The 14,433-nt window shown below is 39.2% G+C and overlaps 1 protein-coding gene across 1 annotated transcript in view; it reads left to right on the plus strand.

The window, feature by feature from the left end:
• Positions 1–264: 264 nt before the first annotated feature.
• HSD17B13 (hydroxysteroid 17-beta dehydrogenase 13) overlaps positions 265–14,433 on the plus strand; it is a 28,189-nt gene continuing 14,020 nt past the window's right edge. The window contains exons 1-3 of the mRNA XM_047856434.1: positions 265–493; positions 6,231–6,338; positions 7,252–7,383. Coding sequence (XP_047712390.1) covers positions 284–493; positions 6,231–6,338; positions 7,252–7,383 — 450 coding nt within the window. The 5' untranslated portion in view covers positions 265–283. The remainder of the gene's footprint in view (positions 494–6,230; positions 6,339–7,251; positions 7,384–14,433) is intronic.

Here is a 14,433-nt window from a genome sequence, read left to right on the forward strand (position 1 = left end):
CTTAATTGTGCAACACAGCACAAAACTGCTTCTCTGTGAGCAAGTCCAGAGAGCACTTTCTCCAGGATTCCTTTGTCCCTGCGCCAAGCTTTTAGTAGCAATTGCATCATTTCCAAACTCGAGGTGTAGCCAGCCTATCAGAACACATAGAGGAAATCTGGCTTACTTCTGCCAGTCCTATCAACACCTGGAGCACAGCTCTCCCCTGGACCTTTGTGCAGAAGGTGGCTCTTAGCTGCAGGTAGACAAGGATTGAACCAGAGAAGGAATACAGAGCAGAGCCATGAATATTATCTTGGATCTCCTCCTTCTTCTGCTCACCATCATCTACTCCTATTTGGAGGCATTGGTGAAAATTTTCATTCCCCAAAGGAGAAAATCTGTGGCTGGGGAGACTATCCTCATTACAGGAGCTGGGCATGGAATAGGCAGGTCGACTGCCTATGAATTTGCAAAACGGAAGAGCAGACTGGTTCTGTGGGATATTAATAAGGTAATGGATTCATTTGCCCCATCTTTTAAAGTCATAAGTAAGGCATATGTTTCGAAAATTATTTGACTTAGCATCTGCGTGCCTTTGTATTTTTCTTTTTTAATGTTTAATAGCTAACTTCCCTGGTGCCTTATTCTACATGCATTGGGGTGGTTTGACGGAGGGAACATAACTGAGAACGAAGCAGTGATTTTTTTATGCCATGATATTTAAGTTGATAACACAGATTCAGGAGCCAGGCTACTTCCAAGCCTCCAGTTTCCTTATCTTTGAAATGAAGATAATACCTCACAGGATGGGTAATAACAGGTGTTAGCAAACTCTGGCTAATGGAACAAACCTGGTCCTTGGGCAGGCTGTTGAGCTAGCAATGTTTTTTACCTTTTTTAAGGGTTGTCAAAGCAACAAGCAAATAAGAAACAAAGAAGAACATCCGACAGAACCTCTTATTGCCTCCACTCCCACCCACACAATCCTAAAATATTTACTCTCTCGCAGTTTACAGGAAAAGTTTGTGGACTCCTTGGCAAGAGGATTAAACAAGTGAATTTTATGCACTAAGAACAATATCTGTCCATACTAAACATAAGCCATTTTAAAAACAACAACAACAACATGCAGTGGGTCAGGCTTTCTCTTGAGCATTCATATTTTTCTTTGTAAACATTATATTAGCTACTCAAAAATAAAACTGAAATTTTGTATCATTTCCCCTACACTTGTGAATTCTGGAAGTCCATAAAAATAATACACAGAAAAATGTGACAGGATTTTTAGGTTGGAAAAACTGTGAAGTTTTTTTAAGAATCAGATTTTCAGCGCACCTGGGTGGCTCAGTCAATGATGCGTCCAACTTTGGCTCAGGTCATGATCTCATGGTTCATGGGTTTGAGCTCCACATCGGGCTCTCTGCTGTCAGCACAGAGCCCACTGGAGACCCTCTGTCACTCTCTCTCTGCCCTCTCCCCATCCATGCTCACTCTCTCAAAAATAAACATGAAAAAAAAATCAGATTTTCCACAGATCACAGTGAGATTTTAATTGCCACTATATTACTACTCTCTGATGTTCTTTGCTGTCATGTCCAGTTGTCCTATTTCTTAAAGCCTTCAAAAATGTCATTTTGGGGCACCTGGCTGGTGCCCCGATCAGTCAGTAACTTGTACCTCTTGATTTCAGGGTTGTAAGTCCAAGCCCCACGTTGGGTGTAGAGATTACTTAAAAATAAAATCTTTAGGGGCACCTGGGTGACTCAGTCGGATAAGCGTCCAATTTTGGCTCAGGTCGTGATCTCACAGCTCATAGGTTCAAGTTCCACGTCAGGCTCTGACAGCTCAGAGCCTGGAGCCTGCTTCGGATTCTGTCTCCCTCGCTCTCTGCCCCTCCCGTGTTCGTGATCTGTCTCTGTGTCTCAAAAATAAATAAATGTGATAAAATTTTTTTTAAATAATCAATTAAAAAAATTAAACAACAACAAAAAAAAGAACAAAAGACCTGGCAGGTGGCATTTCTCTTCCCTACTTCCTCCTCCCCCCACCCAGCCAAGATCGCCCAACACTGGTGGGAAACAGCTCCAACACTCTCCATATAACTTTCTAACACTGCTTGCCCTGAGTCTGAGATGCCTGTGGGACATTCTGGTGAAGATATCTAACATGTGGGTGTATATTTAAATTAAAGAGCTTTGTGTTAAAGATATATAAACTCGAGGGATGCATGGGTGGTTCAGTTGGTTGGGTGTTAGACTTTGGCTCGGGTCATGATCTTGTGGTTTGTGGGTTCAAGACCTGCATCAGTCTCTGTGCTGACAGCTCAGAGCCTGGAGCCTGCTTCAGATTCCATCTCCCTCTCTCTGCCCCTCCCCCACTCACACTCTGTCTCTGTCTCTCAAAAATAAATAAATGTTAAAATTTTTTTAAATAAAAAATAAAATAAAATAAAATAAAATAAAATAAAATCTTTTAAAAAAAAGTCACTTGATCTTAGAAAAGTAGTTCTTCTCTGGTTCTTTCCAGACAGTAAAGAATACTGTACAAGGAAAAGTTGATACATTTTGTATAACATACACAGGCATTTAATAGATGAGTTGATATACAGGGAAGTGATTTGGCATCAGTTGGTCCTTGAAGAGATTCCAATGAGCTTCCTAGAAGGGGACAAGATTTACAAATTGAGAAAACTGCTGTCTGCTGTTCTTAGGCATTCAAGAAAGAAAGAAAGAAAGAAAGAAAGAAAGAAAGAAGAAAGAGAAAAAAGAAAAGAAAGAAAGAAGTATAAATCCAGGAAAAAGTCTTGATAAAATATAACCTTTTAATCTCTTTCTAGCTATGTGTTTGGGAGAGATGACTGATATTTATTACATTTTTTTATGTTTTTATTTTTAAAAATTTTAATATTTATTTTTGAGAAAGAGAGAGAGAGAGAGAGAGAGAGAGAGAGTGAGCAGGGGAGGAACAGAGAGAGAAGGAGACATAGAATCCAAAGCAGGTTCCAGGCTCTGAGATGTCAGCATAGACACTTAACTGACTGAGCCACGCAGGTGCCCCTATTGATTACATTTTTTTAAATTCCAGTGACAAGGAATAAAAATGACTTATTTAAGATTCTGCCTGAAGGATGAGTCACCTAACCTCATAGGGTATCTTTGAATCCTTGAATTTTATGGTTAAACAATGAAGGTATTAAGGGCACCTGCATGGCTCAGTTGGTTAAGCAACCAACTCTTGCTTTCAGCTTGAATAATGATATCCTGGTTTGTGGATTGAGCCCCAAGCCTCTGCGCTGACGGAGCCTGCCTGAAGATTCTCTCTTCCCCTCCCCCACTTGCATGTGTGAGTGTGCTCTCGCTCTCTCTCTCTCAAAATAAAAAAAAAAAAAAACTTAAAAACCAAACATTCAAGGTGTTAAATGATTCACTGTAAGGCTATAAATGTAACTCAGATCTCCTTTAACCTGTGGAAGGTGCCAGCTCTCTTGGTTATGGCTGACTTCTTTTGCCTTACTTAGAGTCATGTTAGCAGTGTGCCCTCATTCAATCTAAACTGTTGCTTTAGGAACACTCTGAAAAGTGGAGTCACTGCAAACTGGGGTTGAGGTTAAAGCAAGTATTTTTGCTTACAAAAAGACAAGACATTACATTTTGTAGTTCTCTAGCTCGGGTAGAAGACTGACACATTATTAATTCTTTAATCAAAGCATCTGATGAAGGGGCGCCTGGGTGGCTCAGTTGGTTAAGCAGCCGACTTCGGCTCAGGTCATGATCTCGCGGTCCGTGAGTTCGAGCCCCGCGTTGGGCTCTGTGCTGACAGCTCAGAGCCTGGAGCCTGTTTCAGATTCTGTGTATCCCTTTCTCTCTGACCCTCCCCCATTATGCTCTGTCTCTCTCTGTCTCAAAAATAAATAAACGTTAAAAAAAAAATTAAAAAAAAAAAGCATCTGATGAAAGCTCTTGTCATGAATTCTCTCTACTGACCATGAGTCTAGAGACAAAAAAATGCATGGTGGTTCTTGTAATCTGACAATGAGCAAGCTACGTCTAAATTGGTGAAAGAAAGGGGCGCCTGGGTGGCTCAGTCGGTTAAGCAACTGACTTCGGCTCAGGTCTTGATCTCACAGTTCGTGGGTTCAAGCCCACATCAGGCTCTGTGATGACAGCTCAGAGCCTAGAGCCTGCTTCGGATTCTGTCTCCCTCTCTCTGCCCCTCCTCCACTTGTGTTCTGTCTCTCTCTCTCTCTCTCTCTCTCTCTCAAAAATAAATAAAACGTAAAAAAAAAAAAAAATTAAAAATAAATAAATAAATAAATAAATTGGTGAAAGAGCTCCTTTCCTCCCTCTTTACTCCTCTGCAAGCCCCAAAAGGCTATGAGGAGATATTGGCTCTGTGACTTTGTGTCCTAATGTCTGTGAGGGTCTGTTCTTTGGGATTTCAGGCTGCTACTCTGGGGCTGAGCCTGAGGTAGTGGAATATGAAGGACCCAAGGGAGGCAGCACTGGCTAAGGGAACCACTTGCCACTCATTCAGGGACCGCCTCAAGTAACAGCCACACTGTGAACATCCCGGTGTGAGAAAAGGGCTTTCAGGCGGCCTTGCCTCTTCATCACAGGGAAGAATCTACAAATTGTGAGAGGAAAAAATGTAATTAAAAAAATTTTTTTAATGTTTATTTTTCAGAGAGAGAGACAGAGCATGAGCATGAGCATCAGCATGAGCAGGGGAGAGGCAAAGGGAGACACAGAATCCAAAGCAGGCTCCCCACTGTCACCACAGAGCCGGACGTGGGGCTCAAACCCACGAACTATGAGATCATGGCCTGAGCTAAAGTCAGATGCTTAACCGACTGAGCCACTGAGGCACCCCAAAAAGTGTAATTTTTAAAACCTTATAATCTCTATAAAATCAACAGATGTCAAAACTTGAAAAGAATTCTAGTTTTCCGGAAATACAGATCAAGAAACATCAGGACAGTTTTATCTTAGGAAAAAGGTCTTTGAATTTAGGCTGAAAAAAAGTTGCTCTCTATCCATGTCTTGGGTTTCTGCATACAAAGTTACTATAAACTTATTACATGTATGAAGTTGTTACATAGATGAGACTCTAGCTGTGGCCTTTGCCCATTTTCACTCCAAAACACTTGAACATAATATTGTATCACCAAGAGTGGTAGCATTGCCTCCCTAGGAAAGGCTTCCTCGAATAAGGATCCTTCTTTCTCCTTCCCTCCTAGTGGCTTAAATCAGAATCATCAAGAAAAGTATGACAGGCAGAGGCATATGGTTTAAAATTACCACTAGTTTAGAATTGCTACCTGGTGCTTTACTGCTACTATATGGTTGGTGCTCAGCAACAATTTGACAATCTGTCAAATGAAAAGCTGAATTTTCTTTTCTTCTGTGTACCCCAACACCTCCATTCATGACCCCACAAAGAGCAACATCTTTCAAGCATGTTCTTCTGTCTATGAGAGTAGTCTGCTTTTAAAAAACTGCCTCTTGAGGAACCTCTAACCCAAGATAAAAAGCTGGAAAAACATGAAGGGTGTTTGGTTTGGTTTGGTTTGTTTAGATGCAGAATGGCTATTGAGAATGTAGTCAAACAAGATAAAAACCCATATCTAGTATGAGCACTCACTGGCAGAAACACCACATACACTCCCTTTGCAAGTTAGGCAGGCGGTGTCTCTCACGAAGCTTTTGTACAAACAAGGAGGGCAAAGGGGCGCCTGGGTGGCTCAGTCGATTAGGCGTCCGACTTCAGCTCAGGTCACGATCTCACAGTCCCTGAGTTCGAGCCCCGCGTCGGGCTCTGGGCTGATGGCTCAGAGCCTGGAGCCTGCTTCCAGTTCTGTGTCTACCTCTCTCTCTGCCCCTGCCCCATTCATGCTCTGTCTCTCTCTGTCTCAAAAATAAATAAACGTTAAAAAAAAATTAAAAAAAAAAAACAAAAAAACAAGGAGGGCATTTTGGACATGAATTTTAATCTTTGTTTGTTTGTTTGTTTATTTTTAAAGTAGGCTTCATGTCCAGTGCAGAGCCCAGTGTGGAGCCCAACATGGGGCTTGAACTTGCAAGCCTGAGATCAAGACCTAAAAGGAGAACAAGAGTCAGACACTTACCCTGAGCCACCTAGACATCCCATGAGTTTTAATCTTTAAAGAAATATCTTCTCCAAGTCTTTATCCCTTTGTCTTGTCCCCTAACTGACCTACATCTTTCTACATTTGTTTTTTCCAATTACAGCACAGTGTTGAGGAAACAGCAGCTGAATGCAGAAAACTGGGGGCCACCGTGCATGTATCTGTCGTAGACTGCAGTAACCGAGAAGACATTTATAACTCTGTAAAGCAGGTGAGATTTCAAACTACAAATTCCTTCAAATAATTTTGTATCTATTTCCATGGACAGTGGAAAGATTCCTTATGGCTGCCTGATTTAAATTCTATTTTAGCCTCTGCTAACTAAGGTGGTTGTATGAATAAGGAAGGATATACATTTCTTTCCTTGTATAGAACCCACTCAACTCTGCCTATTATTATTATTTCATATTACTAACCAATTTATTTCTGATCAGAAGTTTGAGCAGTGGTATAGAGTGACAGAGAAGAGATTCATCACAAGGAGAAAGAATCACTTTCTTAGTTTTATCTTAATCCTATTACTTTTGCAGTAATTCCTTTTTTTTTTCTTTATTTTCTCTATGGTATTTTATTTATGTTGCCAGTAATCTAGTCTTCTATAGAAAATGTAATGTTAGTAATTATTGTAACAATTTTTAAAAGAGTAAATATCAAATGAACCGAGCACTCTGATAAACTACTGCATCCTTTAATTTCATCTCTACAATAACTTTATTAACCTCATTTGACAGATGAGCAAACTGAGATTTTGCTCTGCTAAGGAGGAGTTAAGCCAGTCCACGATCATATAATTAGTAGGTGGTACAAACAAGACTACTCAGCACTATAAAAATGTTTGATTAGAACCAATATATCAATTAATCAACATGAATATTAATTCACTTTATAGATAAAGTTTAAAAATCTATGATTTACATAATATGAAAATTCAGATGTTAAAAAACATAGTTTCTCCTAACTTTATGACAGTGTTCTCTTTGCATCCATTTTTAGGACTAAAGCTCTTTCCAGCCTGAACTCTGAGATTTCTTATCAAGTGGAATAAAGAATCTAATTCGTGGATGACATCAGCCCCAAAACTTTGAGTTTCTATAACATACCCAGTAATTTTTTTCCCTTCACAGGTAAAGAAAGAAGTAGGAGATGTAACCATCTTGGTGAATAATGCTGGGGTAGTATATCCAGCTGACCTTCTTAGTACCAAGGATGAAGAGATTACCAAAACTTTTGAGGTCAACATCCTAGGACATTTCTGGGTGAGTGTGAGAAACATTTCTGGTTTGTGCATGTCTGACTCATCCTCTTAAGGTACATGAAGTTTGTAATTGAGTTCTCACCTTTATATTTGCCTAAAATCAAGAATTACCAAATTAATTTGAGTGGAAGAGTCTCTGAGAGAAGGACACAGAGTTTGCAGAGACACAACTCACCAGAATGTAGGCTAGTTGGTCTGTCATATCCACCAGAATTTAACACAAAACATGGCATGGATGGACCAAGTACTCAAAAATACTTGTGGAGTTTTGCTAAGGGTTGTCAGTATACATTTTTTCAGTACTTTAGAGGAAATATATACAATATACAGTCACTTGTGACCTCATGTCATGAAATTTTAGAACTGAAAGGACAACATAAATCACTACTTCTATGTATGTAGGGGTTGGACATTTTCTGCATGGGACTCAGATAAGCTCTAGATCCATGCTGGAACTTAGATAGATGGCTCTACAAACCTCTTGTAGTTGGTTAGTAGAAGACTGAAATATACCTTTGTAGAAAACATTTCTATGGATTAATCTTACAGTGCCCCGATATCAGTGTAGAGCAAATCTGGATTCTGGAAGAGAGAAGAAAATAGATATGTTCTTTCCATCTTCCCCAACCCCTCACACATGGTAATGAGGATTGATTGTTATGACCACAAAAGTACATAGAGACCTCCTGTGTTAGTTGTCTATAGATGCATAACAAGTTTATTAAAATTTAGTGGCCTGAGTTGAGATGGTGGAGTAGTACGGGGACACTATGCTTGCCTCATCCCTCGAACTCAGCTAGATAAATATCAAATCATTCTGAACACCCAAGAAATTGACCTGAGAACTCAGGGAACAAACTGCACAAATAGAGGGAGAAAAGAGGCCACATCATGGAAATAGGGACAGACTTCAGTGAGCAGCACAACATCCACAGTGGAGGTTTGAGCTGCTTACACCAAGCCTTGGCCATCTGTGCTCTGCAGGTACTTTTATATGAGGGCAAGTATACCTGAGAGCCAGAGCAGCAGTGGGCCCCTCCCCAGAAGACCAGCACAAACCCCCACATGCACCAAGTCTACTGACCATAGAGTGCTGCAAAGCCTTAGCTACAGTGGAAATAAGTTCTGTCCTCTTTTAACAAGAAGACCAAACCATATTAGTTGAAACTCACCACACAGTGGACAAGGTCCAAATACTCCCCACTGAAGGCAAGGAAAAACTCTGCAGTGTACTGACCTGAGGGAAAGAGCATCCAAAACACAACAGCGGAGTGTGCATAGCATACACTAGAAACACTTCATGAAGCACCAGAACCTGGACCTCTTCTTAATAAAGCCATTACTCTCAGGAGTAGGAAACATAACAGGCTTTTCTAACACAGAGAAGAAAACAAAGATCTAGACAAAATGCCAACACAGAGAAATTCATTCCAAAAGAAAGAACAAAAAAGGTCATGGCCAGGGATCTGAAACAGGTATAAGTAATATGCTTGACTCAGAATTTAAAACAACAATGAAAAGGATACTAGCTGGGCTTGAGAAAAGCACAGAAGACACCAGGAGTCCATTACTGCAGAAAATAAAGACCTAAAAGCTAGTCAAGCCAAAATAAAAAAATGCTATAACTGAGATGCAAACATGACTGAATGTAATGACTACAAAGATGGAAGAAGCAGAGGAATGAATAAGTGATATAGGAGATAAAATTATGGAAAATAATTAAGCTAAAAAGAAGAGGGAAAAAAATATTGGATCACAAATGTAGACTTAGCAAACTCAGCAACCCCATAAAGCATAATAGTATTTGCTTCATAGGAGTCACAGAAGAAGAAAGAAGGGAAAAGGGCAAAAGGTTTATTTGAGCAAATTTTATCTGAAAACTTCCCCAATCTGGGGAAGGAAAAACATATCCAAATCCAGGAGGCACAGAGAACTTCCATCAAAATCAATAAAAGCAAGCCAACACCAAGACATATCATAGTAAAATTTGCAAAAGACTGAGATAAGGAAAAAATTCTAAAAGCAACAAGGGAGATAATCCCTAACTTACAAGGGAAGGCAAATAAGGTTAGCAGCAGATCTAGCCATAAAAACTTGGCAGGCCAGAGGGAATGGCATGGTATATTCAACATGCTGAATGGGAAAAATATTTAGCCAAGAATACTCTATCCAGCAAGGCTGTCATTCAGAACAGAAGGAAAGATAAAGAGTTTCCCAGACAAACGAAAACTAAAAGAGTTTGTGACCACTAAACCAGCCCTGCAAGAAATATTGAAGAGGACTCTTTGAGTGGGGAAAAAAAGACCAAAAGCAACAAAGACTAGAAAGGAACAGAAAAAAATCTCCAGAAAGAATGACTTTACAGATAACACAATGGCACTAAATTCATATCTATCAATAATCACTCTGAATGTAAATGGACTAAATGCTCCAATCCAGGGTATCAGAATGGATAAGGAAATAAGACCCATCTATATGCTGCATACAGGACACTCATTTTAAACCTAAAGATACTTCCAGATTGAAAGTGAAGGAATGGAGACCAATTACCAAGCTAATGGACATAAAAAAAAAAAAAAAAAAGCCAGAGTAGTCATACTTATATCGGACAAACTAGATTTTAAACCAAAGACTGTAATAAGAGATGATGAAGAGCACAGTATCATCATATAAGTCTACTGCCAACAAGAAGATCTAACAATTATAAATATTTATGCCCCAAATTGAAATACCCAAACATATAAATAACATAACATAACATAACATAACATAACATAACATGACATGACATAAAGAAACTCATTGATAATAATATAATAATAGCAGAGGACTTTAAACCCCACTTACAACAATGGACAGATCATATAAGCAAAAAAATCAGTAAGAAAATAATGACTTTGAATGACACAATGGACAAAATGGTCTTAACAGATATATTCAGAACATTTCATCCTAATACACATTTCATCAGAATACACATTCTTTTTGAGCACACATGGAATGTTTTCCAGAATAGATCACATGCTGGGTCACAAATCAGGCCTTAACAAATACAAAAAGATTGAGATCATACCATGCATATTTTGTGACCACAACACTATGAAACCTGAAATCAACCACAAGAAAAAACTTGGTAAGAGCACGATACATGGAGGTTAAAGAACATCCTACTAAAGAATAAATGGGTTAACCAGAAAAGTAAAGAAATTTAAAAAAATACATAGAAGCAAATGAAAATGAAAACATGATGATCCAAAACCTTTGGGATGCAATAGTCATAAGAGGGAAGTATATATCAATACAGGTCTATCTCAAGAAGCAAGAAAAATCTTGGGTGTCTGAGTGGCTCAGTTGGTTAAGTGTCTGACTTCAGCTCAGGTCATAATCTCACAGTTCAAGCCCCGCATCGGTTCAAGCCCCTCACGGTTCAAGCCCCGCATCGGGTTCTGTGGTGACAGCTCAGAGCCTGGAGCATGCTTCTGATTCTGTGTCTCCTTTTCTCTCTGCCCCTCTCCTACTCATGCTCTCTCTCTCTCTCTCAAAAAAAGAAATAAACATTAAAAAAAATCTTTTTAAAAAGCAAGAAAAATCTCAAATATACAACCTAACCTTACCTGTAAAGGAGCTAGAAAAGGAATGAAGCCTAAAAGAAGGAAATAATAAAAATTAGAGCAGAAATAAATGATATAGAAACAACAGAAAAGAACAGTAGAACAGATCAATGAAACTAGAAGCTGGTTCTTTGAAAGAATTAATAAATTGATAAACTTCTAGCCAGAATTATCAAAAAGAAAAGAGAAAGGACCCAAATAAATAAAATCACGAATGAGAGAGGAGAGATCACAACCAACACTACAGAAATACAAACATTTAAAGAAGAATATCATGAAAAATTGCATACCAACAAATTGGGCAATCTGGAAGAAATGAAGAAATTCCTAGAAACATATAAACTACCGAAGCTGAAACAGGAAAAAATAGAAAACTTGAACAGACCCATAACCAGACAAGAAATTGAATCAGTAGTCAAAAATCTCCCAACAAAAAGGGATGTCTGGGTGGCCCCGTTGGTTAAGCGTCCGAATATATATTTTTTTAATTTTCTTTTTTTGAACGTTTATTTATTTTTGGGACAGAGAGAGACAGAGCATGAACGGGGGAGGGGCAGAGAGAGAGGGAGACACAGAATCAGAAACAGGCTCCAGGCTCTGAGCCATCAGCCCAGAGCCTGACACGGGGCTCGAACTCACGGACCGCGAGATCGTGACCTGGCTGAAGTCGGACGCTTAACCGACTGCGCCACCCAGGCGCCCCTAAGCGTCCGAATCTTGATTTCAGAGCAGGTCATAATCTCACAGTCAGTGGATTTGAGCCCTGCATTGGGCTCTGCATTGACAGTGGGGAGCCTGCTTGAGTTTCCCTCTCTCCCACTCCCTCTGCCTCTCCCCTGTTTATTCTCTAAATAAATAAATAAATACATTTTATTTTAAAAATAAATAAATAAAAAGATTTTTAAAATTTCCCAACAAACATAAGTCCAGGGCCAGATGCCTTCTCAGGGGAATTCTACCAAACACTTAAAGAAGAGTTAATACCTATTCTTCTCAAAGTGTTCCAAAAAATAGAAATGGAAGGAAAACTTCCAAACATATTCTACAAGGCCAGCATTACCTTGATTCTAAAACTGAAGACCTCATGAGAAAGGAGAACTACAGGCCAATATCTCGAATGAACATGGATGCAAAAATTCTCAACAAGATACTAGCAAACTGAATCCAACAATACATTGAAAGAATTATTCACCATGATCAAGAGGGATTTATACCTGAGATGCAGAGGTGGTTCAATATTCATGAATCAATCAACATGATACACCACATTAATAAAAGAAACGATAAGAGCCATATTATTCTCTCGATAGAAGCAGAAAAAGCATTTGACAAAGTATAGCATCCATTCTTGATAAAAAACCTCAACAAAGTAGGGATAGAGGGAACATACCTCAACATCACAAAGGGACCCACAGCTAATATCATCCTCAATGGGGAAAAACTGAGAGCTTTTCCTTTAGAGTCAGGAACAAGACAGGGATGTCTGCTCTCTCCATTGTTATTTAACTTAGAACTAGAAGTCCTAACCTCAGTGATCAGACAACAAAGAGAAATAAAAGACATCCCAATCAGCAAGGAAGAAGTCAATCTTTCACTATTCGACATGATACTCTATGTAGAAAACCCAAGGGGCACCTGGGTGGCTCAGTCAATTGAGTGTCCGACTTTGGTTCAGGTCATGATCTTGAAGTTCATGAGTTCAAGCCCCACATCGGGCTTGCTGCTGTCAGCACAGAGCCCTTTTGGGATCCTCTGTTCCCCTCTCTCTGTTCCTCCCCCACTTGTGCTCTCTCAAAAAGAAATAAACATTAAAAAAAAAAAAGATGAAAACCCGAAAGACCCCACCAAGAAATGGCTAGAACTGATACATAAATTCAGTAAAGTTGCAGGATGCAAAATCAATGTACAGAAATCTGTTGCATTTCTATACACCAATAATGAAGCAGCAGAAAGAGAAATCAACGGATCAATTCCATTTACAATTGCACCCAAAACCATAGGATACCTAGGAATAAACCTAACCAATGAGGTAAAATATCTGTCCTCTGAAAACTACAGAACATTTTTGAAAGAAATTGAAGAAGACATAAAGAAATGTTAAAACATTCCATGCTCAAGGATTAGAAGAAAAATATTGTTAAAATGTCTGTACTATCCAAAGCAATCTTCACGTTTAATGGAATCCCTAACAAAATACTACCAGCATTGTTTGCAGAGCTAGAACAATCCTAAAATTTGTATGGAACCACAAAAGACCCTGAACAGCCAAAGCAATCTTGAAATAGAAAAGTAAAGCTGGAGCCATCACAATTATGGATTTCAAGCTATATTACAAAGCTGTAGTCATCAAGACCATATAGTACTGGCACAAAAACAGACACATAGATCAGTGGGACACAATACAAAATCCAGAAATGGACCTACAACTATATGGTCAACTAAACTTCGACAAACCTGTTAAGAATGTCCAGTGGAAAAAAGATAATCTCTTCAGCAAATGGTGTTGGGAAAACTAGACAGCAACATGCAGAAGAATGGAACTGGACCATTTTTTTACACCATACACAAAAGTAAATTCAAAATAGATGAAAGACCTAACTATGAGACAGGAAACTATCAAAATCCTAGAGGAGAACATAGGCAGCAACCTTTTTGACCTTGGCTGTAGCAACTTCTTACTAGACATATTTCCAGAGACAAGGGGAAAAAAGCAAAAATGAACTACTGGGACTCATCAAGATAAAAAGCTTCTGCACAGAGGTGCCTGGGTGGCTCAGTCAGTTGAGCATCATGATTGCTCAAGACATTGATTGACTCTTGATTTCTGCTTAGGTCGTGATCCCAGGACTGTGGGATTGAGCCACGGGTCAAGCTCTGTGCTGAGTGTGGAGCCTGCTTGAGATTCTCTCTCTCTCCCTCTGCCCTTCCCCGCCTACTCTCTCTCTCTCTTAAAATAAAAATAATAAAATAAAATAAAAACTCTGTACAGCAAAGAACACAATCAACAAAACTAAAAGGCAGCCTACTGAATGGTAGAAGATGTTTGCAAGTGACATATCAGATAAAGGTTTAGTATCCAAAATCTATAAAGAATTTAGCAAACTCAACACCCAAAAACACAAATAATCCAGTTAAGAAATGGGCAGAAGATATGAATACACATCTTTCCAAAGAAGACATACAAATGGCCAACAGACACATGAAAAGATGCTCAACATTACTCATCATCAGGGAAATGCAAATCAAAACTAGGAAGATATACCACCTCATATCTGTCAGAATGGCTAAAATTAACAATACAAGAAACAACAGATGTTGGTGAAGATGTGGAAAAACAGGAATCCTCTTGCACTGTTGGTGGGAATGCAAACTGTTACAGCCACTCTGGAAAACAGCAAGGAGGTTCCTCAAAAAGTTAAAAATAGAACTGCCCTGTAATT

Source organism: Prionailurus viverrinus, chromosome B1 (genome assembly GCF_022837055.1).
Source record: "Prionailurus viverrinus isolate Anna chromosome B1, UM_Priviv_1.0, whole genome shotgun sequence".
Classification (NCBI taxonomy): Eukaryota; Metazoa; Chordata; class Mammalia; order Carnivora; family Felidae; genus Prionailurus; species Prionailurus viverrinus.